The sequence below is a fragment of the Petromyzon marinus genome, unplaced genomic scaffold, assembly GCF_048934315.1.
Source record: "Petromyzon marinus isolate PM22_M1 ecotype Great Lakes invasive population unplaced genomic scaffold, UKy_Petmar_22M1.pri1.0 PM_G_Scaffold_228, whole genome shotgun sequence".
In the NCBI taxonomy this organism is placed as follows: Eukaryota; Metazoa; Chordata; class Hyperoartia; order Petromyzontiformes; family Petromyzontidae; genus Petromyzon; species Petromyzon marinus.
In genome coordinates this window covers 52,023-76,768 of record NW_027422793.1, presented here as the reverse complement: position 1 = coordinate 76,768, position 24,746 = coordinate 52,023, and the positions used below count along the sequence as shown (strand labels likewise).

At 44.5% G+C, this 24,746-nt stretch overlaps 1 protein-coding gene across 1 annotated transcript; it reads right to left on the bottom strand.

Annotated features, from left to right (window-relative positions):
* Positions 1-19,268: 19,268 nt before the first annotated feature.
* LOC142913192 (uncharacterized) lies at positions 19,269-24,321 on the bottom strand. The gene is made up of 3 exons (XM_076060781.1): positions 24,247-24,321; positions 23,868-23,933; positions 19,269-22,745 (listed from the first exon to the last, which is right to left on the bottom strand). Exon 3 carries the CDS (start codon positions 22,715-22,717, stop codon positions 21,716-21,718), a length of 1,002 nt encoding a protein of 333 aa, XP_075916896.1. The 5' UTR covers positions 22,718-22,745; positions 23,868-23,933; positions 24,247-24,321; the 3' UTR covers positions 19,269-21,715.
* Positions 24,322-24,746: the final 425 nt, after the last annotated feature.

Sequence of the window (24,746 nt, the reverse complement as noted above, 5' to 3'; positions counted from 1 at the left end):
TGAGGCCCTTGTAAGGACTGCTTTGTGACGTCCTACACCAACGTGCATTGAGGCCCTTATAAGGACTGCTTTGTGACGTCATACACTAACGTGCATTGAGGCCCATATAAGGACTGCTTTGCGACATCATACACCAACGTGCATTGAGGCCCTTGTAAGGACTGCTTTGTGACGTCATACACCAACGTGCATTGAGGCCCTTATAAGGACTGCTCTGTGACGTCATACACCATTTGCCATGACGTCCAAGCCATTAAACACCGGAACAACGAACGTGCCATTCAAGTGCATCTTGAAACCCATTATCTGAAGTAGTTTGTATTAAATAACTAAATAATAGAAACACGTTTACAATATTGAGCGAAGTTATAGTCACGGACTTTTTCCAACTTTAGCTCAACAGGACCACAAAAGCTCAAATATGTGGTTCATAATAAATGAATCAATCTGATTGCAATCATGAACTGGCCAAACACTTTTCGATTTCAACATCACTTTATAAAATAACATTTTAAATATAAGCGCACAACTTTATCTATCTGTGATGAGCGCTGCACTTTCCGTTGTTTTCATGCAGGGGGCGCTGCAAACTTACACACCCCCTGCATGGACGACGGAGGCACAGGGACAGACGTTCGATTACGTTGGAATCGATCTGCAGACGGCGGTCTTCTCGCACGGCCAGCAGCTCGATGTCGTCTTATCTCGATCCCGCAATCCCAAACAGGTGAAAGTCCGCATCGAACCGAACCCCCGGCAAGGCCATCTACTTAATGACGAGAGAAAATTCACACGAAATGTCCTTTTCAATGAAGTCTTCCAGATGTAAATTGATACAACCTTTTAATGAAGAAGTAAAATCATCCAATTCAAAACACAACACAATTCAAAGATGCTTCATTTTAAAACTTCAAAACGGAGCATGGGGTACTTGCGTGAATGCGTCCTTCATGTGCAAATGTTGTGACTTTCCTGGCCTGAAGGCCGTCAACGTGTTGGACCATTATTGGTGCACAGCGTCTCAACAACAGCAGTGGGGTTTGCTTCAACCGATAGGTACGAACATCCAGACGTCAATCAGCAAGGAGCATTTCTAGTCCTAGTTAGACAAAATCTACGACAACACGTAAGACAAAACTACAATTCGTGTTGTAGAGAATGTACCTCCTCCTATACGTGTAACTTTTAAGGGGTATGCCTTGTAACTGATTAATGATCCGAGCGTGCTACCTATGTCAAAGACAATGAGTTGCTCCAGATGCTTCGTGAAACACAAAAGTACCCTTTGACCTGTATCACAAGAACAACGGGTCTCACCTGAGTTCTCTGTACAGGTTACTTCCAAACACACACACACACACACTTTGTCCTAACATCACTTATTCAATGTGTGCCCTCATACAAAATGTTACATGCACGCGCACAATCAGACAAGTATTCATTCTAAACCATTGACGGGCATATTAACATCGAATTACTGCAGCGAAATTGAATGCATCACGTTACATCGTATTAACAAGAAGCTATTTTACAAATGCGCACCGTCTGCTTAACAGTGTATGTACAACGTACTATTGTTGCGTTATTCAAAACGAGTAGGCCGTTGCATGCTGGCGTCTGGGTCAAAATGTAGCAAATTTAAAACATTACGCTACAAATAATAGATCACGGCGTTTCGATGGCAAAACAAGCAATCGTCATTAGGTGGGACAAGCACAGCAGCAAGAAGAAGAAACTGCTGCAGTAGGCGCCTACTACTTCAGCAGTTTCTCTTGCTGTGGTTGTCCCACCTGATGACGATTGCTTGTGTTGCCATCGAAACGCCGTAATCTGTTATGTTTCTACCCACGTGGTGACTTTACCGAAATAACTCAAGAGTGTGGATTCCTGCTGTCACGAAAGCTTCGAATCAAGATTGCCTACAAACTACACAACTGAGATGACGCATCAATCATCGCCCCCTACTGACAGGCTCTTGTCCACATGCAGGCTGGTGCAGGGCCACCACCTTGTGCCACACAGGGGCAGCTGCTACTTGGGGATGCTCTTCAAGTGTTTCAGACGAGGTACGACACAAAACTCCGAGTTGCTGAGACGATTAAGCAAGCACGGTGTAAATTCAATTATTATAACATAGTGAATCATTGGGGGCTTATTGTCTCTCGCTCCTGGTTAAATATCTACCCAACCCACAGGTCCACAAAGACTTGCCACTCTTACTCTGCAGGATGAACCTAGAAACTGAGTGTCCAACTTCACATTCTTGTCATTAAAGGCCTGTGACAAAGGTGCATCTATTGTAGCGACCGTCTCAAGCTTACACATCTACCGGGTCTCCATTTGACTTTGTATTGTCTCGGAGGAAGTCCACCCACACCTCGACTTCCATAAACTGCTGGGAGTTGCCTCGCTCTGCCTCACAGTCAGAATTCTCCTCCTGCTTCACGTTGCCTCCATCGATGTGAAGGTCCCATTTTGGAGTTGAATCTTCATCTTCACATTTCACCTTCACTTCTTCCCTCTTCACAATCACCTCTTCCCTCTTCACCATCACTTCTTCCCTCTTCACCATCACCTCTTCATATTTCACCTCGATAACTTTAAAAGTGTCCAAGCTGGGATTTTCTTCCGGTTCTTGTTTCATGAGGGATGGGCTTATTGTGGCACTTTGACTTTCACAAGCTGATTTCAGACTCCACTCCTTGTGGATCTTCTGATGCTTCTGTGTTCTCTGGTGTACTTGAAGATGTGGTTGCTGTGCAAACGCCTTCCCGCACGGAGTGCACCTGAAGGGTTTCTCTCCCGTGTGTGTTCTCTGGTGAATTACAAGAGGAGATGACTGTGCAAACGCCTTCCCACACACACTGCACTTGAAGGGTTTCTATCCCGTGTGTTCTCTGGTGTATTACAAGAGCAGGTGACCGTGAAAATGCTTTCCCACACACACTGCACCTGAAGGGTTTCTCTCCCGTGTGTGTTTTCTGGTGTTCTACAAGAGTAGATGATTGTGCAAACGCCTTCCCACACACACTGCACCTGAAGGGTTTCTCTCCTGTGTGTGTTCTCTGGTGTTCTACAAGATTAGATGACTGTGCAAACGCCTTCCCACACACAATGCACTTGAAGGGTTTCTCTCCCGTGTGTGTTCTCTGGTGTGCTAGAAGAGCAGATGAATGTGCAAACGCTTTCCCACACACACGGCACTTGAAGGGTTTCTCTCCTGTGTGTGTTCTCTGGTGTTCTACAAGATTATATGAATGTGCAAACGCCTTCCCACACACACTGCACTTGAAGGGTTTCTCTCCTGTGTGAGTTCTCTGGTGCCGTGTCAAATCTCCTGTACGATCCGTGCTGTATGCACACTGGTCGCATTGTTGACTTGTCATACCGAGCTGCGCTGAGTGCCTTTGCTCCATCAGACCAATTCTGCAGAGGAAGCGTCAGAGGAAGCGTCAGCGGCAGACAGAAAAAAATAATATCCACACCATCTACACGTCAGTATCGAGGCACAGAGGAATGCATATAGTCACACGTGACTTACATGTCTATACTTATTCATATATTCATTATGTAATAAAAACGTTTCCCAAATTAATCACACGGGCTGTTATGGCACACAATGAGAGGGCAAATGGTTATAAACATGCCTGCAAGCCCTCGTATCTTCAAAATGAATGTTAACACAAAACTCCGAGCAAACAATTTCAGCTGTCTGGCTACAAAAGGAATATTTATGAGAGCTAAATTCAGCTGACATAGCAGAGGGTGTTGAAAACAATACTTCATAAATTAATGTTCAATCGCAACTTAGAGGTGTGAATCCAGGCTCAGATGTCCTTGAATGCTGGGATGAACAGTTCCGACTTCAGCTGCATGTGCGTACTGTGTTAACTTCCTGTTTCCATTCTTATAAAGAGTTCCAGAGGAAAACAAAAGTAAACTATTGTTACGCTATAACCTCCGTGTTCAACAGAGTTAATAGACGTTACTGCAAACACAAACTGTACACTGTCACTGGGTAAACAGGCGGTGGCGTGTCTAGAATCACGCCTGGCCACCTTCATCTGCTTGGCATGAATGCTTCCTCACTCCACCAAGTAATTAATTGAGGATCAATGAACATAGCTGAGGCTAACTGGAGTTTGCGTGTCTCTCTCCGTGGTGAGATGTTAACTACCTCACCTGGTATACAGGAAGTCGTGGGTTCGATTCCGACCCTGACGCCTGCTGTATATTTGGAGTTTGCGCGTCTCTCCGTATAGCGTCTTTGACCGATAGACATTGACACACGTATTCTTGTTTCTTTCGGTAAAGTTACGTAGATAGAAGATAACAATAACAGATAATACAATTACATTAAATAAAGAGCACTTGTGTTGCGATCAAAACGACGTGACTTTTTTTGCTTTATTTACATTCATTTTTATTGTTATTTTCATTTAATTTTCTATCTACGTGACTTTACCGAAAGAACCAAGAATATTAATACCTACAGTCACCAAAGTTTTAAGTCAAAACATTCACACACGTTGACAAAGCCTCACCTTGTGTTGTTGTGGGCAGGTCGCTTCTGATAACAAGAGCGGTATAGCAGCTCAAGCGGGCTTGGCCTGGTAACAAAAGAAAATAAAAACTGCGTGAATATTTACAATAAAAAAAGTTACAAAGTGGCGAGCCGGGTGAAGACAAATTAAACTTAAGCGAGATAATTAAAGTGAACGCAACCAGGCGAGGGCAGGAGGCAAGGCCCCGCGTGGCTAGGCCCCGCGTTGTAAAGTTCCAACCTGGACATCGATTCCCATGCTCACTGCTACTCAACCGACATCCCTACGAGAGAGAGGCTCTACCTTGGTAAACAACAACCACAACCACCACAACAACCACCACCACAAGAACAATGACCACCACCACAACGATGAGAATTTCTCACCTCGGATTTCAGTGCAAGAGCGCACACGGCAGCTTCCTGTTACCTTGCGACAGCAGGAAGTAGCATGACGTCAGTGCCCTTCCACGAGCAGCTCTCTAACTGAATAAATTATGTTAATCAGGCCGGCCCACACGTAGAGGGACGGGGGCGTGGGCGCTGAACCCGTCGCAACAAACTCGCGACGGCTTTAACGGTCACATTATGTTAATGAGCCACCGGTCACTGGGCGTAGCTTTGCCCAAATAAGGATTGCCACTGGACCGATATCGGCGGTAACCCGATCGGAGGTGACGTCACGCTCAAGAGCGCGGTGGACGGGGGGAGGGGTGAATACCTTGGTGACATAACGTCACTAGCGAGGTACACCTCACCCTGGCGTTTCACGCCGATGAGGTAATTAAGAGTGGTGACGTTACAGAGTTGGAGTTTAAGTTGATTTAGATTCATTTTCCATTGCTCCCTCCCTTGGGTGTGTGAGCTCAGCAACAACGTGGACATTATTGTGTATACACTGTGTGTGTGTACACTGTGTACACTGTGTGTGTACACTATGTGTGTACACTGTGTATACACTGTGTGTGTACAATGTGTGTGTACATTGTGTGTACACTGTGTGTATACACTGTGTATGCTGTGTGTGTACACTGTGTGTGTACACTGTGTGTATGTGTGTACACTGTGTGTGTACACTGTGTGTATACACTGTGTGTGTGCACTGTGTGTGTGTACACTGTGTGTGTACATTGTGTGTGTACACTGTGTGTGTACACTGTGTGTGTGTACACTGTGTGTGTACATTGTGTGTGTGTACACTGTTTGTGTCCGCATTGAACCGAACCATCTACTTAATGACGAGAGAAAATTCACACGAAATGTCCTTTTCAATGAAGTCTTCCAGATGTAAATTGATATAAGCTTTTAATGAAGAAATAAAATCATCTAACTCAAAACACAACACAATTCAAAGATGTTTCATTTTAAAACTTCAAAACGGAGCATGGGGTACTTGCGTGAATGCGTCCTTCGTGTGCAAATGTTGTGACTTTCCTGGCCTGAGGGCCATCAATGTGTTGGACCCTTATTGGTGCACAGCGACTCAACAACAGCAGTGGGGTTTGCTTCAACCGATGGTTACGAACATCCAGACGTGAATCAGCAAGGAGCATTTCTAGTCCTTGTTAGACAAAATCTACGTCAACACGTAAGACAAAACTACAATTCGTGTTGTATAGAATGTACCTCCTCCTATACGTGTAACTTTCAAGTGGTATGCCTTGTAACTGATGAATGATCCGAGCGTGCTCCCTATTTCAAAGACAATGAGTTGCTCCAGATGCTTCATGGAACACAAAAACACCGTTTGACCTGTATCACAAGAACAACGGGTCTCACCTGAGTTCTCTGTACAGGTTACTTTCAAATACACACACACACACACTTTGTCCTAACATCACTTGTTCAATGTTTGACCCTTACAGATCAAATGTTAGAAGTATGCACAAAACCAGACAAGTATTAATTCTAAATTATTGACAGGCATATTAACAAAATTGGATTAAATTTCGATTTAAAGCTTTCGTGACTGCAATGATTCATCTTCTTTGGTTCTTTCGGTAAAGTCATGTAGAATGAGAATAAAATAATAAATTGATAAAATAAAATAATACAATAATATTCTCACGACGTTTCGGCCACAACACAAGCGGCCTTCATCAGGTGAAGGGACGAGACTGTCTGGTAGGACAGCGCAGGAGTGAAAGAGCCATGTTCAGATCACGACCTTTAAGCTGTGTGAGAGGAAACAAAGCGCCTTGTCAAAGGAATTAGCATATAATTTAGCATTGAAATGGCTGAGTGATTAGCTTGTGACAGGTCACAGAAATAGCTATGTTAAAAGTTAAAGCATACACATCCGCAGAGGCACCCCTTGACAATGGAATTAGCATAAAATTTTGCATTGAAATAGCTAAGTTAAAGCATACACATCCGCAGAGGCACCCTTGACAAAGGAATTAGCATGGAATTTAGCATTGAAATAGCTGAGTGATTAGCTTGTGACTGGTCACAGAAATAGCTATGTTAAAGTCAGAGCATACACATTCACCGAGGCACTTAGTACAAATCAAACAGAATTTAGCATTGAAATAACTAGGCCAATTTAGCATTGAAATAACTGAGTGATTAGCTAGTGACTGGTCACAGAAATGACTATGTTGAAGTCAAGGCCTACACATGAGCTATTCACAGTACTATATAGTGAACCAATAAAAAACTAAAATATAAATTACCTTAATGTTATCAATAAACTCTATATTCTCCAATCAGCTAAGCTACCAACAATAAGTTGTTATATATCACAATGCTATATGGCGAAAAAAATGGGTGGATTCTTACCCTCAACTTTAGCACCACGGATAGCTACGGGCCCCGTTCAGACGGACGAGTTCATCCATGGTCGGAACAGAGGAGGGGGAGAGAGACAACTGCGAGGCGCTATTATACTCCATGTTGTAAACCATTTCTGTTCTTAATTAATTGTATTTTACGATGACCTTCAGACCGCAGCTCTTTCGCCAGCATTGACTCTTAATACCTCTCACACCACGGTTAATGGTATGGTTTACAACATGGAGTATAATAGCGCCTCGCAGCTGTCTCTCTCCCCCTCCTCTGTTCCGACCATGGATGAACTCGTCCGTCTGAACGGGGCCCGTAGCTATCCGTGGTGCTAAAGTTGAGGGTAAGAATCCACCCATTTTTTTCGCCATATAGCATTGTGATATATAACGACTTATTGTTGGTAGCTTAGCTGATTGGAGAATATAGAGTTTATTGATAACATTAAGGTCATTTATATTTTAGTTTTTCATTGGTTCACTATATAGTACTGTGAATAGCTCAGATGTGTAGGCCTTGACTTCAACATAGTAATTTCTGTGACCAGTCACTAGCTAATCACTCAGTTATTTCAATGCTAAATTCGCTTAGTTATTTCAATGCTAAATTCTCCTGTTTGATTTGTACTAAGTGCCTCGGTGAATGTGTATGCTCTGACTTCAACGTAGCTATTTCTGTGACCAGTTACAAGCTAATCACTCAGCTATTTCAATGCTAAATTCTATGCTAATTCCTTTGTCAAGGGTGCCTCTGCGGATGTGTATGCTTTAACTTAGCTATTTCAATGCTAAATTTTATGCTAATTCCATTGTCAAGGGGTGCCTCTGCAGATGTGTATGCTTTAACTTTTAACAGCTATTTCTGTGACCAGTCACAAGCTAATCACTCAGCCATTTCAATGCTAAATTATATTCGAATTCTTTTGTCAAGGCGCTTTGTTTCCTCTCACACAGCTTAAAGGTCGTGATCTGAACGTGGCTCTTTCACTCCAGCGCTGTCCTACCAGTCTCGTCCCTTCACCTGATGAAGGCCGCTTGTGTTGTGGCCGAAACGTCGTGAGAATATTATTGTGTTATTTTATTTTATCAATTTATTATTTTATTCTCATTCTACATGACTTTACCGAAAGAACAAAAGAAAAATTGGATTACTGCAGTGAAATATACTGCATCACGTTACATCGTATTAACAAGAAGCTTTTAAAAAAAAGTTGCACAGTCTGCTTCACAGTGTATGTAAAACATACTATTGTGTCATTCAAAACGAGTAGGCCATTGCATGCTGGCGTCTGAGTGAAAATGTAGCAAATTCTAAACATTACGTACAAACTACACAACTGAGATGACGCATCAATCATCGCCCCCTATTGACAGGCTCTTTTTTCGATTTAAAGCTTTCGTGACTGCAATGATTCATCTTCTTTGGTTCTTTCGGTAAAGTCACGTAGAATGAGAATAAAATAATAAATTGATAAAATAAAATAACACAATAATATTCTCACGACGTTTCGGCCACAACACAAGCGGCCTTCATGAAGGCCGCTATTTTATTTTATCAATTTATTATTTTATTCTCATTCTACGTGACTTTACCGAAAGAACCAAAGAGGCTCTTTTTTTCGATTTAAAGCTTTCGTGACTGCAAGGATTCATCTTCTTTGGTTCTTTCGGTAAAGTCACGTAGAATCTTAGCAGCGTTCATTGCAGCTCTGTCGTCCCGACAGGTTTGTTCCTTTCACCTGAAGGCCACTTGTGTTGTGGCCGAAACGTCGTGATAATTTTTTGTGTTATTTAATTGTTTTATTTTATTATTTTATTCTCATTCTACGTGACTTTACCGAAAGAACCAAAGAAGATGACAGGCTCTTGTCCACATGCAGGCCGGTGCAGGGCCACCACCTTGTACCACACAGGGGCAGCTGCTACTTGGGGATGCTCTTCGAGCGTTTGAGATGAGATACAAAACTCCGAGTTGCTGATACGATTAAGCAAGCACCATGTAAAAGCAATTATTCTGATAACAGTGAATGCTTGGGAGCTTATTCGCTCTTGCTCCTGGTTAGAGATCTACCCAACCCACGGGCCCACAAAGACTGGCCGCTCTTACTCTGCAGGATGAACCTAGAAACTGATGTTCAACTTCACGTTCTTGTCATTAAAGGCCTGTGACAAAGGTGTATCTATTGTAGCGACATCGTCTCGGGCTTACACATCTACCGGGTCTCCACTTGACTTTGTATTGTCTAGGAGCAAGTCCACCCACACCTCCACTTCCACAAACTGCTGGGAGTTGCCTCACTCTGACTCAGTCAGAATTCTCCTCCTGCTTCACGATGTGAAGGTCCCATTTTGGAGTTGAATCTTCATCTTCACATTTTACCTTCACTTCTTCGCTCATCACTTCTTCACATTTCACCTTCACCTCTTCATATTTCACCTCGATACCTTTAAAAGTGTCCAAGCTGGGATTTTCTTCCGGTTCTTGTTTCATGAGGGATGGGCTCATTGCGGCACTTTGACTTTCACAAGCTGATTTCATACTCCGACTCCGCTCCTTGTGGATCTTCCGATGCTTTTGTGTTCTCTGGTGTTTTCGAAGATTTGATGAATCTGCAAACGGCTTCCTGCACAGAGTGCACCTGAAGGGTTTCTCTCCTGTGTGTGTTCTCTGGTGTTTTACAAGATCAGATGAATGTGCAAACGCCTTCACGCACACACTGCACTTGAAGGGTTTCTCTCCCGTGTGTGTTCTCTGGTGTGTTACAAGATTACCTGACTGTGTAAACGCCATCCCGCACATCGTGCACCTGAATGGTTTCTCTCCCGTGTGTGTTCTCTGGTGTGTTACAAGATTACATGAATCTGAAAATGTCTTCCCACACACACTGCACTTGAAGGGTTTCTCTCCCGTGTGTGTTCTCTGGTGTACTTTAAGATGTGGTGACTGTGCAAACGCCTTCCCGCACACAGTGCACTTGAAGGGTTTCTCTCCCGTGTGTGTTCTCTGGTGTGTTTTAAGAGTAGATGAATCTGAAAATGTCTTCCCACACACACTGCACTTGAAGGGTTTCTCTCCCGTATGTGTTCTCTGGTGTGTTTTAAGAGTAGATGAATCTGAAAATGTCTTCCCACACACACTGCACCTGAAGGGTTTCTCTCCTGTGTGTGTTCTCTGGTGTGTTTTAAGAGTAGATGACCATGAAAATGCCTTCCCACACACAGTGCACTTGAAGGGTTTCTCTCCTGTGTGTGTTCTCTGGTGGGTCTCAAGAACTGATGACCATGCAAATGCCTTCCCACACACAGTACATTTGAAGGGTTTCTCTCCTGTTTGAGTTCTCTGTTGCCGTGTTTAGTTTCCAGTCCGGTCCGTGCTGTATGCACGCTGGTTTCATTGTTGACTTGTCGTACGGAGCTGCTGCCTTTGCTCCATGAAACCAATTCTGCATAGGAAGCGTCAGAGGAAGCGTCAGCTGTAGACAGAAAATAAGAATATCAGTTTCGAGGCACAGAGGAATGCATATATACACAGTGACTTACACGTCTATACTTATTACTATATTCATGATGTAGTGAAAACGTTTCCCAAATTCATCACGAGAGGGGAAATGTCATAAATATGCCTGGAAGCCCTCATATCTGCAAAATGAATGTTAACCCAAAACTCCGAGCACACAATTTCGGCTGTCTGACTACAAAGGAATATTTATGAAAGCTAAATTCGGCTGACATAGCAAAGGGTGTTGAAAAAATACTATTTCTGTTGTGCAAAAATGCATTAATTAACGTTCAATTGCAACTCAGGTGTGAATTCAGGCTCATATGTCCTTGAATGCTGGGGATGAACAGTTCCGACTTCAGCTGCATGTGTGTGCTGTATTCACCTCCTGTTTCCATTCTTATAAAGAGTTCCAGCGGAAAACAAAAATAAACTATTGTTTTGATATAACCTCCGTGTTCAATAGAGTTAATAGACTTTACTGCAAACACAAACTTGACACTGTCACACACTGCCATGAGTAAACAGGTGGTGGTGTGACCAGAACCATGCCTGGCCACCTTCATCTGCTCAGCATTAATTCTTCCTCACTCCACCAAGTAATGAATCGAGGATCAATCAACATAGCCGAGGCTATCCGTGTCTCTGTCTCTCTCTCCCCGTGGTGAAGGTGTTCCCCTCCACACATTCAGAGTCAACAGCGGCACGCGCTTAGCGTCTTTGACCGATAGACATTGACGCACGTATTGTTGGTTCTTTCAGTAAAGTCACGGAGATAGAAAATACAAATAACAGATTAAATTTAATAAGATAAAGACCACTTGTGTTGCGATCGAAACGTCGTCGGTTTATTACTTTATTTTTCATTTAATTTATAATGTTATTTTCATTTAATTTTCTATCTATGTGACTTTACCGAAAGAACCAAGAATATTAATTCCTGCAGTCACCAAAGTTTTAAGTCAAAACATTCACACACGTTGACAAAGCCTCACCTTGTGTTGTTGTGGGCAGGTCGCTTCTGATAACAAGAGCGGTATAGCAGCTCAAGCGGGCTTGGCCTGCTAACAAAAGAAAATAAAAACTGCGTGAATATTGACAATAAAACAAAGTTACAAAGTGGCGAGCCGGGTGAAGACAAATTAAACTTAAGCGAGATAATTAAAGTAAACGCAATCAGGCGAGGGCAGGAGGCAAGGCCCCGCGTGGCTAGGCCCCGCGTTGTAAAGTTCCAACCTGGACATCGATTCCCATGCTCGCTGCTACTCAACCGACATCCCTACGAGAGAGAGGCTCTACCTTGGTAAACAACAACAACCACCACCACAACGACCACCACCACAACGATGAGAATTTGTCACCTCGGATTTCAGTGCAAGCGCACACACGGCAGCTTCCTGTTGCCTAGCGACAGCAGGAAGTAGTATGACGTCACTTCCCTCCCACGAGCGGCTCTGTAACCGAATAAATTATGTTAATGAGGCCGGCCCATATGTCAGCGATGGGGGCGTGGGCGCTGAACCCGTCGCAATAAACTCGCGACGGCTTTAACGAATACATTATGTTAATGAGCCACCAGTCACTGGGCGTAGTTTTGCCCAAATAAGGATTGCCACTGGAACGATATCGGCAGCGACCCAGGCGGAGGTGACGTCACGCTCAAGAACGCGGTGGACTGAATATCTTGGTGACATGACGTCACTACGGAGGGAAACCTCCCCCTGGCGTTTCACGCCGATGAGGTAATGCAGAGTGGTGACGTCACAAAGGTGGAGTTTAAGTTGATTTAGATTCATTTTCCATTGCTCCCTCCCTTGGGTGTGTGAGCTCAGCTACAACACCGTGGACATTATTGTGTATACACTGTGTGTGTGTGCACTGTGTATGTACACTATGTGTATACAATGTGTGTGTCACTGTGTGTCGCTGTGTGTCACTGTGTGTCACTGTGTGTGTGTACACTGTGTATACCCTGTCTGTCTACACTGTGTGTCACTGTGTGTGTGTACACTGTGTGTGTATATATACACTGTGTGTGTACCGTGTGTGTACACTGTGTATATACTGTATGTACAATGTGTGTGTACACTGTGTGTGTACAATGTGTGTGTACATTGTGTACACACTGTATGTACACTGTGTGTGTGTACACTGTGTATACACTGTGTGTACACTGTGTGTGTGTACACTGTGTGTGTACACTGTGTATGTGTACACTGTGTGTATACACTGTGTGTGTACGCTGTGTGTACACTGTGTGTGTGTACACTGTGTGTGTGTACACTGTTTGTGTCCGCATTGAACCGAACCCCCAGCAAGGCCATCTACTTAATGACGAGAGAAAATTCACACGAAATGTCCTTTTCAATGAAGTCTTCCACATGTAAATTGATACAAGCTTTTAATGAAGAAATAAAATCATCTAATTCAAAACACAACACAATTCAAAGATGTTTCATTTTAAAGACTTCAAAACGGAGCATGGGGTACTTGCGTGAATGCGTCCTTCATGTGCAAATGTTGTGACTTTCCTGGCCTGAAGGCCGTCAATGTGTTGGACCCTTATTGGTGCACAGCGTCTCAACAACAGCAGTGGGGTTTGCTTCAACCGATAGGTACGAACATCCAGACGTGAATCAGCAAGGAGCATTTCTAGTCCCAGTTAGACAAAATCTACATCAACACATAAGACAAAACTACAATTCGTGTTGTAGAGAATGTACCTCCTCCTAAACGTGTAACTTTCAAGTGGTATGCCTTGTAACTGATGAATGATCCGAGCGTGCTCCCTATTTCAAAGACGATGAGTTGCTTCAGAGGCAGACGCTTCGTGAAACACAAAAGTACCCTTTGACCTGTATCACAAGAACAACGGGTCTCACCTGAGTTCTCTGCACAGGTTACTTCCAAACACACACACACACTTTGTCCTAACATCACTTATTCAATGTGTGACCCTCAGATAAAATGTTACATGTACGCGCACAATCAGACAAGTATTAATTCTAAATTATTGACGGGCATATTGACGGGCATATTAACATTGAATTACTGCAGCGAAATTGACTGCATCACGTTACATCGTATTAACAAGAAGCTATTTTACAAATACGCACCGTCTGCTTAACAGTGTATGTACAACGTACTATTGTTGCGTCATTCAAAACGAGTAGGCCGTTGCATGCTGGCGTCTGGGTCAAAATGTAGCAAATTCTAAACATTACGCTACAAATAATAGATCACGGCGTTTCGATGGCAACACAAGCAATCGTCATCAGGTGGGACAAGCACAGCAGCAAGAAGAAGAAACTGCTGGAGTAGGCGCCTACTACTTCAGCAGTTTCTCTTGCTGTGGTTGTCCCACCTGATGACGATTGCTTGTGTTGTGATCTAAACGCCGTGATCTGTTATGTTTCTACCCACGTGGTGACTTTACCGAAAGAACTCAAGAGTGTGGATTCCTGCAGTTACGAAAGCTTCGAATCAAGATTGCCTACAAACTACACAACTGAGATGACGCATCAATCATCGCCCCCTACTGACAGGCTCTTGTCCACATGCAGGCCGGTGCAGGGCCACCACCTTGTGCCACACAGGGGCAGCTGCTACTTGGGGATGCTCTTCGAGTGTTTCAGACGAGGTACGACAGGAAACTTCGAGTTGCTGAGGCGGTTAAGCAAGCACCGTGTAAATGCAATTATTATAACATAGTGAATGCTTGGGGGCTTATTGTCTCTCGCTCCTGGTTAGAGATCTACCCAACCCACAGGTCCACAAAGACTGGCCGCTCGCCCTTACTCTGCAGATAGAACCTAGAAACTGAGTGTTCAACTTCACATTCTTGTCATTAAAGGCCTGTGACAAAGGTGCATCTATTGTAGCGACATCGTCTCAAGCTTACACATCTACCGGTTCTCCACTTGACTTTGTATTGTCTCGGAGGAAGTCCACCCACACCTCCACTTCCACAAACTGCTGGGAGTTGCCTCGCTCTGCCTCACAGTCAGAATTCTCCTCCTGCTTCACGTTGCCTCCATTGATGTGAAGGTCCCATTTTGGATTTGAATCTTCATCTTCACATTTCACCTTCACTTCTTCGCTCTTCACCATCACTTCTTCCCTCTTCACCATCACCTCTTCATATTTCACCTCGATACCTCTAAAAGTGTCCACGCTGGGATTTTCTTCCGGTTCGTGTTTCATGAGGGATGGGCTCATGGTGGCACTTTGACTTTCACAAGCTGATTTCAGACTGCACTCCTTGTGGATCTTCTGATGCTTCGGTGTTCTCTGGTGTACTTTAAGATGTGACTGTGCAAACGCCATCCCACACAGAGTGCACCTGAAGGGTTTCCCTCCTGTGTGTGTACTCCGGTGTCTTTGCAGATGTGATGACTGTGCAAACGCCTTCCCGCACATCGTGCACTTGAAGGGTTTCTCTCCCGTGTGTGTTCTCTGGTGTTTTTTAACAACAAATGACCGTGAAAACGCCTTCCAACACACAGTGCACTTGAAGGGTTTCTCTCCCGTGTGAGTTCTCTTGTGCCGTGTGAAATCTCCAGTCCGATCCGTGCTGTATGCACACCGGTCGCATTGGAGCCTTGTCCTACCGAGCTGCGCTGAGCGCATTTGCTCCATCAGACCAATTCTGCGGAGGAAGCGTCAGAGGAAGCGTCAGCTGCAGACAGAAAAAAATAATATCCACACCATCTACACGTCAGTATCGAGGCACAGAGGAATGCATATATAGTCACATGTGACTTACACGTCTACATTCATATATTCATGATGTAGTAAAAACGTTTCCCAAATTCATCACAGGGCTGTTATGGCACACAATGAGAGGGCAAATGGTCATAAACATGCCTGGAAGCCCTCGTATCTTCAAAATGAATGTTCACCAAAAACTCCAACCACACAATTTCAGCTGTCTGGCTTCAAAAGGAATATTTATGAGAGCTAAATTCAGCTGACACAGCAAAGGGTGTTGAAAACAATACTATTTGTGTTGTGCAGAAATTCATAAATTAACGTTCAATCGCAACTTAGAGGTGTGAATCCAGGCTCAGATGTCCTTAAATGCTGGGATGAACAGTTCCGACTTCAGCTGCATGTGTGCTGTGTTAACTTCCTGTTTCCATTCTTATAAAGAGTTCCAGAGGAAAACAAAAGTAAACTATTGTTATGATATAACCTCCGTGTTCAACAGAGTTAATAGACTTTACTGCAAACACAAACTGTACACTGTCACTGGGTAAACAGGCGGTGGCGTGTCTAGAATCATGCCTGGCCACCTTCATCTGCTTGGAATGAATGCTTCCTCACTCCACCAAGTAATTGAGGATCAACGAACATAGCCGAGGCTAACTGGAGTTTGCGTGTCTCTCGCCGTGGTGAGATGTTAACTACCTCACCTGGTATACAGGAAGTCGTGGGTTCGATCCCGACCCTGACGCCTGCTTATATTTGGAGTTTGCGCGTCACTCCGTTTAGCGTCTTTGACCGATAGACATTGACACACGTATTCTTGTTGATTTCGGTAAAGTTACGTAAATAGAAAATAAGAATAACAGATAATACAATTACATTAAATAAAGACCACTTGTGTTGCGATCAAAACGTGAGTTTTTTTGCTTTATTTACAATTTATTTTATTTATTTTTATTTTATTTTCTATCTACGTGACTTTACCGAAAGAACCAAGAATATTAATTCCTGCAGTCACCAAAGCTTTAAGTCAAAACATTCACACACGTTGACAAAGCCTCACCTTATGTTGTTGTGGGCAGCTCGCTTCTGATAACAAGAGCGGTATAGCAGCTCAAGCGGGCTTGGCCTGCTAACAAAAGAAAATAAAAACTGCGTGAATATTGACAATAAAACAAAGTTACAAAGTGGCGAGCCGGGTGAAGACAAATTAAACTTAAGCGAGATAATTAAAGTAAATGCAATCAGGCGAGGGCAGGAGGCAAGGCCCCGCGTGGCTAGGCCCCACGTTGTAAAGTTCCAACCTGGACATCGATTCCCATGCTCGTTGCTACTCAATTGACATCCCTACGAGAGAGAGCGAGGCTCTACCTTGGTAAACAACAACAACAACAACCACCACCACCACGACCACCACCACAACGATGAGAATTTCTCATCTCGGATTTCAGTGCAAGCGCGCACACGGCAGCTTCCTGTTACCTCGCGACAGCAGGAAGTAGTATGACGTCACTTTCCTCCCAAGAGCTGCTCTGTAACTGAATAAATTATGTTTGTGAGCACGGCCCATATGTGGAGGGATGGGGGCGTGGGCGCTGAACCCGTCGCAATAAACTCGCGACGGCTTTAACGGACACATTATGTTAATGAGCCACCAGTCACTGGGCGTAGCTTTGCCCAAATTAGGATTGGCACTGGACCGATATCGGCAGTGACCCAGGCGGAGGTGACGTCACGCTCAAGAGCGCGGTGGACGGGGGAGGGGTGAATACCTTGGTGACATGATGTCACTAGCGAGGTACACCTCCCCCTGGCGTTTCACGCCGATGAGGTAATGCTGGGTGGTGACGTCACAGAGTTGGAGTTTAAGTTGATTTAGATTAATTTTCCATTGCTCCCTCCCTTGGGTGTGTGAGCTCAGCAACGTGGACATTATTGTGTATACACCGTGTGTGTGTGTACACTATGTGTATACACTGTGTGTGTCACTGTGTGTCACTGAGTACCTGGTGCGGTGTGTAAATATCGCCACTAGGGAGACAAAGGCGGTCGGGCGTGGTGCTGGCCACCCACCCCCTCGTGTACCGTTCCGGCCTTCATAGGTGCTCGCTAACAGAACTTGCCCCTACAGTCTGTTAAGGCTACACGGGGGATCTTTGTCTTTGTGTGTCACTGTGTGTGTACACTGTGTATACACTGTGTGTGTGTACACTGTCTGTGTACACTGTGTGTGTGTACATTGTGTATACACTGTGTATAAACTGTGTGTACACTGTGTGTATACTGTGTGTACACTGTGTGTGCACACTGTGTGTGTGTACACTGTGTGTGTGTACAGTGTGTATACATTGTGTGTGTACACTGTGTGTGTGTGTACACTGTGTGTGTACACTGTTTGTGTCCGAACCCCCGGCAAGGCCATCTACTTAATGACGAGAGAAAATTCACACGAAATGTCCTTTTCAATGAAGTCTTCCAGATGTAAATTGATACAAGCTTTTAATGAAGAAATAAACTCATCCAATTCAAAACACAACACAATTCAAAGATGCTTCATTTTAAAACTTCAAAATGGAGCATGGGGTACTTGCGTGAATGCGTCCTTCGTGTGCAAATGTTGTGACTTTCCTGGCCTGAAGGCCGTCAATGTGTTGGACCCCAACAGCAGTGGGGTTTGCTTCAACCGATAGGTACGAACATCCAGACGTCAATCAGCAAGGAGCATTTCTAGTCCCAGTTAGACAAACTCTACGTCAACACGTAAGACAAAACTACAATTCGTGTTGTAGAGAATGTACCTCCTCCTATACGTGTAACTTTCAAGTGGTATGCCTTGTAACTGATGAATGATCCGAGCGTGCTCCCTATTTCAAAGACGATGACTTGCTCCAGAGGCAGACGCTTCGTGAAACACAAAAGTACCCTTTGACCTGTATCACAAGAACAACGGGTCTCACCTGAGTTCTCTGTACAGGTTACTTCCAAACACACACACACACTTTGTCCTAACATCACTTATTCAATGTGTGACCCTCAGACAAAATGTTACATGTACGCGCACAATCAGACAAGTATTAATTCTAATTAACATTGATTACTGCAGCGAAATTGACTGCATGTAAGCAGGTAACATGACATCACTTCCGGGGTAAGAGACACGCCCCTCCCATAATAAGCGGCTCGGCAACTGAATAAATTATGTTAATATAAACTGGCCATATGTCGAGGGATGGGGCGTGGCTGCTGAACTCGACGGCTTCAACGGACACATTATGTTAATGAACCGCCAGTCACTGGGCGTAGCTTTGCCCAAATAAGGATTGGCACTGGATTGACATCGGCAGTGACCCAAGCGGAGGTGACGTCACGCTCAAGAGCGCTGTGGACGGGGTTGGCAGTGTGAATACCTTGGTGACATGACGTCGCTAGCAAAGTACACCTCCCGATGGCACTTCATGCCGATGAGGTCATGCTGAGTGGTGACGTCGCAGAGCGGGGATGGAGTTTAAGTTGATTTAGCTTCATTTTCCATTGCCCCCTCCCTTGGGTGCGTGAACGCAGCAACAACAACGTGGACATTGTGTGTGTACATACACACACACTGTGTGTGTATGTACACACTGTATGTGTGTACGTACACATACAGTGTGTACATACACACTGTGTGTGTGTGTGTGGGTAGTGGGGGGCAAAGGTGGTGTATTAGCCAGTCATCTGAGTCAGTCGACCCATGGCATCTTATCATCAATTTATTTTAATTTTTTTATTATTTTTATTCATTCATATTTTTAAAATTTTATTTTTATTTTATTTATTTTTTGTATTCTATCTACGTGACTTTACCGAAAGAACCAGGAATATGGTAGCGCATTCTCTATTTGTTGCAGAGGTTCAAAGTTCAAATCCGACAGGCACACCTGGCCACCCCAGTAACATTCACCACAATATGCGCTGTTCTGCTTCACGGCGGATGTAAAACAGAGTATTGTGTCACTCACAACGCACAGGTCATTGCATGTTGGTGTCACGGTCAAAATTGTGGTAATTCCAAAACATTATCCAGAAACTCAACAACGGAAATGTTTGGCTATGTACGGTTTGAAAGAAGTGTTAGTCAAACAGAATGTGTATTTACGTGCGCGTGTTTAAACGTATCTTTGTACGAGCGGTAGGGCAGCGGTTAGCGCTACGCTGCGCTACGAACCCAGAGACCCGGAGTCGTTTCCCGCTCACGGCCAACACCGCCAGTGATGATTATCTGAACCGGTCCTGGGCCTTCCCTAGGTCGACTCAGCCTAAAAATGAGTACCCAGTGTGATGTGAGCATCACCACTCGGGATACAAAGGCGGCCGGGCGCGGTGCTGGCTACCCACCCCCTCGTGTGCCGTGCAATCCTTCATAGGTGCTCGCTAACAGCACTTGCCCCAGCAGTCTGTTGAAGGCTGTACGGGGGATCTTTGTGTGTGTGTGTGAGTGTGTGAGTGTTTGTGTGCAATAAGATCAGGCAATGACTGGCAGAGAAAATTGCTTGAGATTATTTTAAAAGCATGGGTTTAGAAAAGTGAACAAAGCATGTCTCTATTATGTGCATTACCATTGAAGGGTGCTTTGGGTTCAAAGCCATCCGCATAGCCTCAAATCTGCATTAATGCCAATTTGTCTCCGTATCTGGTAAGATCATAGTATTACAGGAGGTCCTCTCACGCGCTAACCCAGACTGATGTGAGTGCACGATCTCTGTATTAGTTTTTTTATTGTCCTTAACTAAAATCAATCAATATGCAGTTCAGGTCAAATAAGACATTCCTTTTTAACGCTTTCCAACCAAGGTTGAGATGTTAATGCATTAGCTCTGTTCGTTCATATCTGCCCATCTGTCTGTAGCATGGCATTTCGATAACCCTCTTAAAGATGTATGGACTGATGCTGTACAAGAAGGATGTGGAGCTGAGTGGGCTTGCCGATGACTGGTACCAGCGGTGTCAAGATCGGCCTCTGTGGAGGAGGCTCGTGAAGCACGTTGCTGGGCAGTTGGAGGCAGTCGCCCTCCAGTAACAACGGAGGGCGGATGAGCGACGCTCACGACAACGAGCGGAGCGTCGGCCACACCAAGTCGGTGCAGTGGTGCCTCTGTCAGTCATCTTATTGAGCACATGGCAACTTGGGTCTGTCCTGAGCTGGCAGAGAGCCTTCGACACATCACGTGGCCTCACCACGTAAGACAAAACTACAATTCGTGTTGTAGAGAATGTACCTCCTCCTATACGTGTAACTTTTAAGTGGTATGCCTTGTAACTGATGAATGATCCGAGTGTGCCACCTATTTCAAAGACAATGAGTTGCTCCAGATGCTTCGTGGAACACAACACCGTTTGACCTGTATCACAAGAACGGGTCACACCTGAGTTCTCCGTACAGGTTACTTTCAAACACACACGCACTTTGTCCTAACATCACTTATTCAATGTTTGACCCTTACAGATCAAATGTTACAAGTATGCACAAAACCAGACAAGTATACATTCTAAATTGACAGGCATATTAACAAAATTGGATTACTGCAGTGAAATATACTGCATCACGTTACATCGTATTAACAAGAAACTTTTAAAAAAAGTTGCAGTCTGCTTCAGAGTGTATGTAAAACATACTATTGTGTCATTCAAAACGAGTAGGCCATTGCATGCTGGCGTCTAAGTGAAAATTTAGCAAATTCTAAACATTACCTACAAACTACACAACTGAGATGACACATCAATCATCGCCCCCTACGGACAGGCTCTTGTCCACATGCAGGCCGGTGCAGGGCCACCACCTTATGCCACACAGGGGCAGCTACTTGGGGATGCTCTTCGAGTGTTTCAGACGAGATACGGCACAAAACTCCGAGTTGCTGAGGCGGTTAAGCAAGCACCGTGTAAATGCAATTATGATTACATAGTGAATGCTTGGGAGCTTATTGGCTCTTGCTCCTGGTTAGAGATCTACCCAACCCACGGGCCCACAAAGTGTTCAACTTCACATTCTTGTCATTAAAGGCCTGTGACAAAGGTGCATCTATTGTAGCGACAGCGTCTCTGGCTTACACATCTACCGGGTCTCCACTTGACTTTGAATTGTCTAGGAGCAAGTCCACCCACACCTCCACTTCCACAAACTGCTGGGAGTTGCCTCGCTCTGCCTCAGTCAGAATTCTCCTCCTGCTTTACGATGTGAAGGTCCCATTTTGGAGTTGAATCTTTATCTTCACATTTTACCTTCACTTCTTCGCTCATCACTTCTTCACATTTCACCATCACCTCTTCATATTCTACCTTTATACCTTTAAAAGTGTCCAAGCTGGGATTTTCGTCCGGTTCTTGTTTCATGAGGGATAGGCTCATTGCAGCACTTTGACTTTCACAAGCTGTTCTCTGGTGTCTTCGAAGAGTTGATGAATCTGCAAACGGCTTCCCGCACAGAGCACACTTGAAGGGTTTCTCTCCTGTGTGTGTTCTCTGGTGTTTTACAAGATTAGATGACTGTGTAAATGCCTTCACGCACACACTGCACTTAAAGGGTTTCTCTCGCGTGTGTGTTCTCTGGTGTACTTTAAGATGTGGTGACTGTGCAAACGCCATCCGGCACACAGTGCACTTGAAGGGTTTCTCTCCCGTGTGTGTTCTCTGGTGTGTTACAAGATGCCATGAATCTGAAAACGCCTTGACGCACAGAGTACACTTGAAGGGTTTCTCTCCCGTGTGTGTTCTCTGGTGTTTTTTAAGAGCAGATGACCATGAAAATGCCTTCCCACAAACACTGCACTTGAAGGGTTTTTCTCCCGTGTGTGTTCTCTGGTGTGTTTTAAGAACAAATGAACCTGAAAATGTCTTCCCACAAACACTGCACTTGAAGGGTTTCTCTCCCGTGTGTGTTCTCTGGTGTGTAACAAGATTACATGACTGTGTAAACGCAATCCCGCACATCGTGCACCTGAAGGGTTTCTCTCCCGTGTGTGTTCTCTGGTGGGTCTGAAGAACTGATGGCCATGCAAATGCCTTCCCACACACAGTGCACTTGAAGGGTTTCTCTCCTGTGTGAGTTCTCTGGTGCCGTGTCAAATTTCCAGTCTGATCCGTGCTGTATGCACGCTGGTCGCATTGTTGACTTGTCGTACCGAGCTGCGCTGAGTGCCTTTGCTCCATCAGACCAATTCTGCAGAGGAAGCGTCAGCTGCAAACAGAAACAAAGAATATCCACACCATCTACACGTCAGGTACAGAGGAATGCACACGAGACTTACACATCTATACTTATTAATATATTCATGATGTAATGAAACGTTTCCCAAATTCATCAGATTTGATGAACGTGCAAACGCCTTCCCGCACAGAGTGCACCTGAAGGGTTTCTCTCCACGGGCTGTTATGGCACACAATGAGAGGGAAAATGTCATTAATATGCCTGGAAGCCTTCATATCTTCCAAGATGAATGTTAACTCAAAACTCTAAGCACACAATTTCGGCTGTCTGACTAAAAAAGGAATAAATATGAAAGCTAAATTCAGCTGACATAGCAAAGGGTGTTGAAAACAATACTATTTGTGTTATGCAGAAATGCATAAATTAATGTTCAATCGCAACTTAGAGGTGTGAATCCAGGCTCAGATGTCCTTGAATGCTGGGATGAACAGTTCCGACTTCAGCTGAATGTGTGTGCTGTGTTCACCTCCTGTTTCCATTCTTATAAAGAGTTCCAGAGGAAAACAAAAATAAACTATTGTTTTGATATAACCTCCGTGTTCAACAGAGTTAATAGACTTTACTGCAAACACAAACTTGACACTGTCACACACTGCCATGAGTAAACTGGTGGTGGAGTGACCAGAACCATGCCTGGCCACCTTCATCTGCTCAGCATTAATTCTTCATCACTCCACCAAGTAATGAATCGAGGATCAATCAACATAGCCAAGGCTATCCGTGTCTCTGTCTCTCTCTCCCCGTGGTGAAGGTGTTCCCCTCCACACATTCAGAGTCAACAGCGGCACGCGCTTAGCGTCTTTGACCGATATACATTGACGCACGTATTGTTGGTTCTTTCAGTAAAGTCACGTAGATAGAAAATAAAAATAACAAATTAAATTCAATAAGATAAAGACCACTTGTGTTGCGATTGAAACGTCGTGGGTTTTTTGCTTCACTTTAATTTTTTTATTTTTCATTTAATTTTATTATTGTTATTTTTATTTTATTTTCTATCTACGTGGCTTTACCTAATAAACCAAGAATATTAATTCCTGCAGTCACCAAAGTTTTAAGTCAAAACATTCACACACGTTGACAAAGCCTCACCTTGTGTTGTTGTGGGCTGGTCGCTTCTGGTAACAAGAGCGGTATAGCAGCTCAAGCGGGCTTGGCCTGGTAACAAAAGAAAATAAAAACTGCGTGAATATTTACACTAAAACAAAGTTACAAAGTGGCGAGCCGGGTGAAGACAAATTAAACTTAAGCGAGATAATTAAAGTGAATGCAATCAGGCGAGGGCAGGAGGCAAGGCCCCGCGTGGCTAGGCCCCGCGCTGTAAAGTTCCAACCTGGACATCGATTCCCATGCTCGCTGCTACTCAACTGACATCCCTGAGAGAGAGAGCGAGGCTCTACCTTGGTAAACAACAACAACGACCACAATCACCACCACCACAACAACCACAATCGCAATGAGACTTTCTCACCTCGGATTTCAGTGCATATCGCTTCCTGTTACCTCGTGACGTCTCGCGGCAGCAGGTGACGTGACGTCACGTCCGGGGTACGAGACACGCTCCTCCCACAATGAACGGCTCCGTAACTAAATAAACTAGAGAGTGAATAAATTATGTTAATGTGGCTGGCCGTTATGTCGTGAGTGCTGAACCCGTCGCAATAAACTCGCGACGGCTTTAACGAATACATTATGTTAATGAGCCGCCAGTCACTGGGCGTAGCTTTGCCCAAATAAGGATTGGCCCTGGAACGATATTGGCAGTGACCCAAGCGGAGGTGACATCACGCTCAAGAGCGCAGCGGAATACCTTGGTGACATGCCGTCACTAGCGAGGTACACCTCCCCCTGGCGTTTCACGCCGATGAAGTAATACTGAATGGTGGCGTCACAGAGCGGGATTGGAGTTTAAGTTGATGTAGATTCATTTTCATTGCTCCCTCCCTTGGGTGCGTGGGCTCAGCTACAACA

Coding starts and splice junctions, on each gene's coding strand:
- LOC142913192 (XM_076060781.1), bottom strand. CDS start 22,717: ATGGAGCAAAGGCACTCAGCGCAGCTCGGTACGACAAGTCAACAATGC.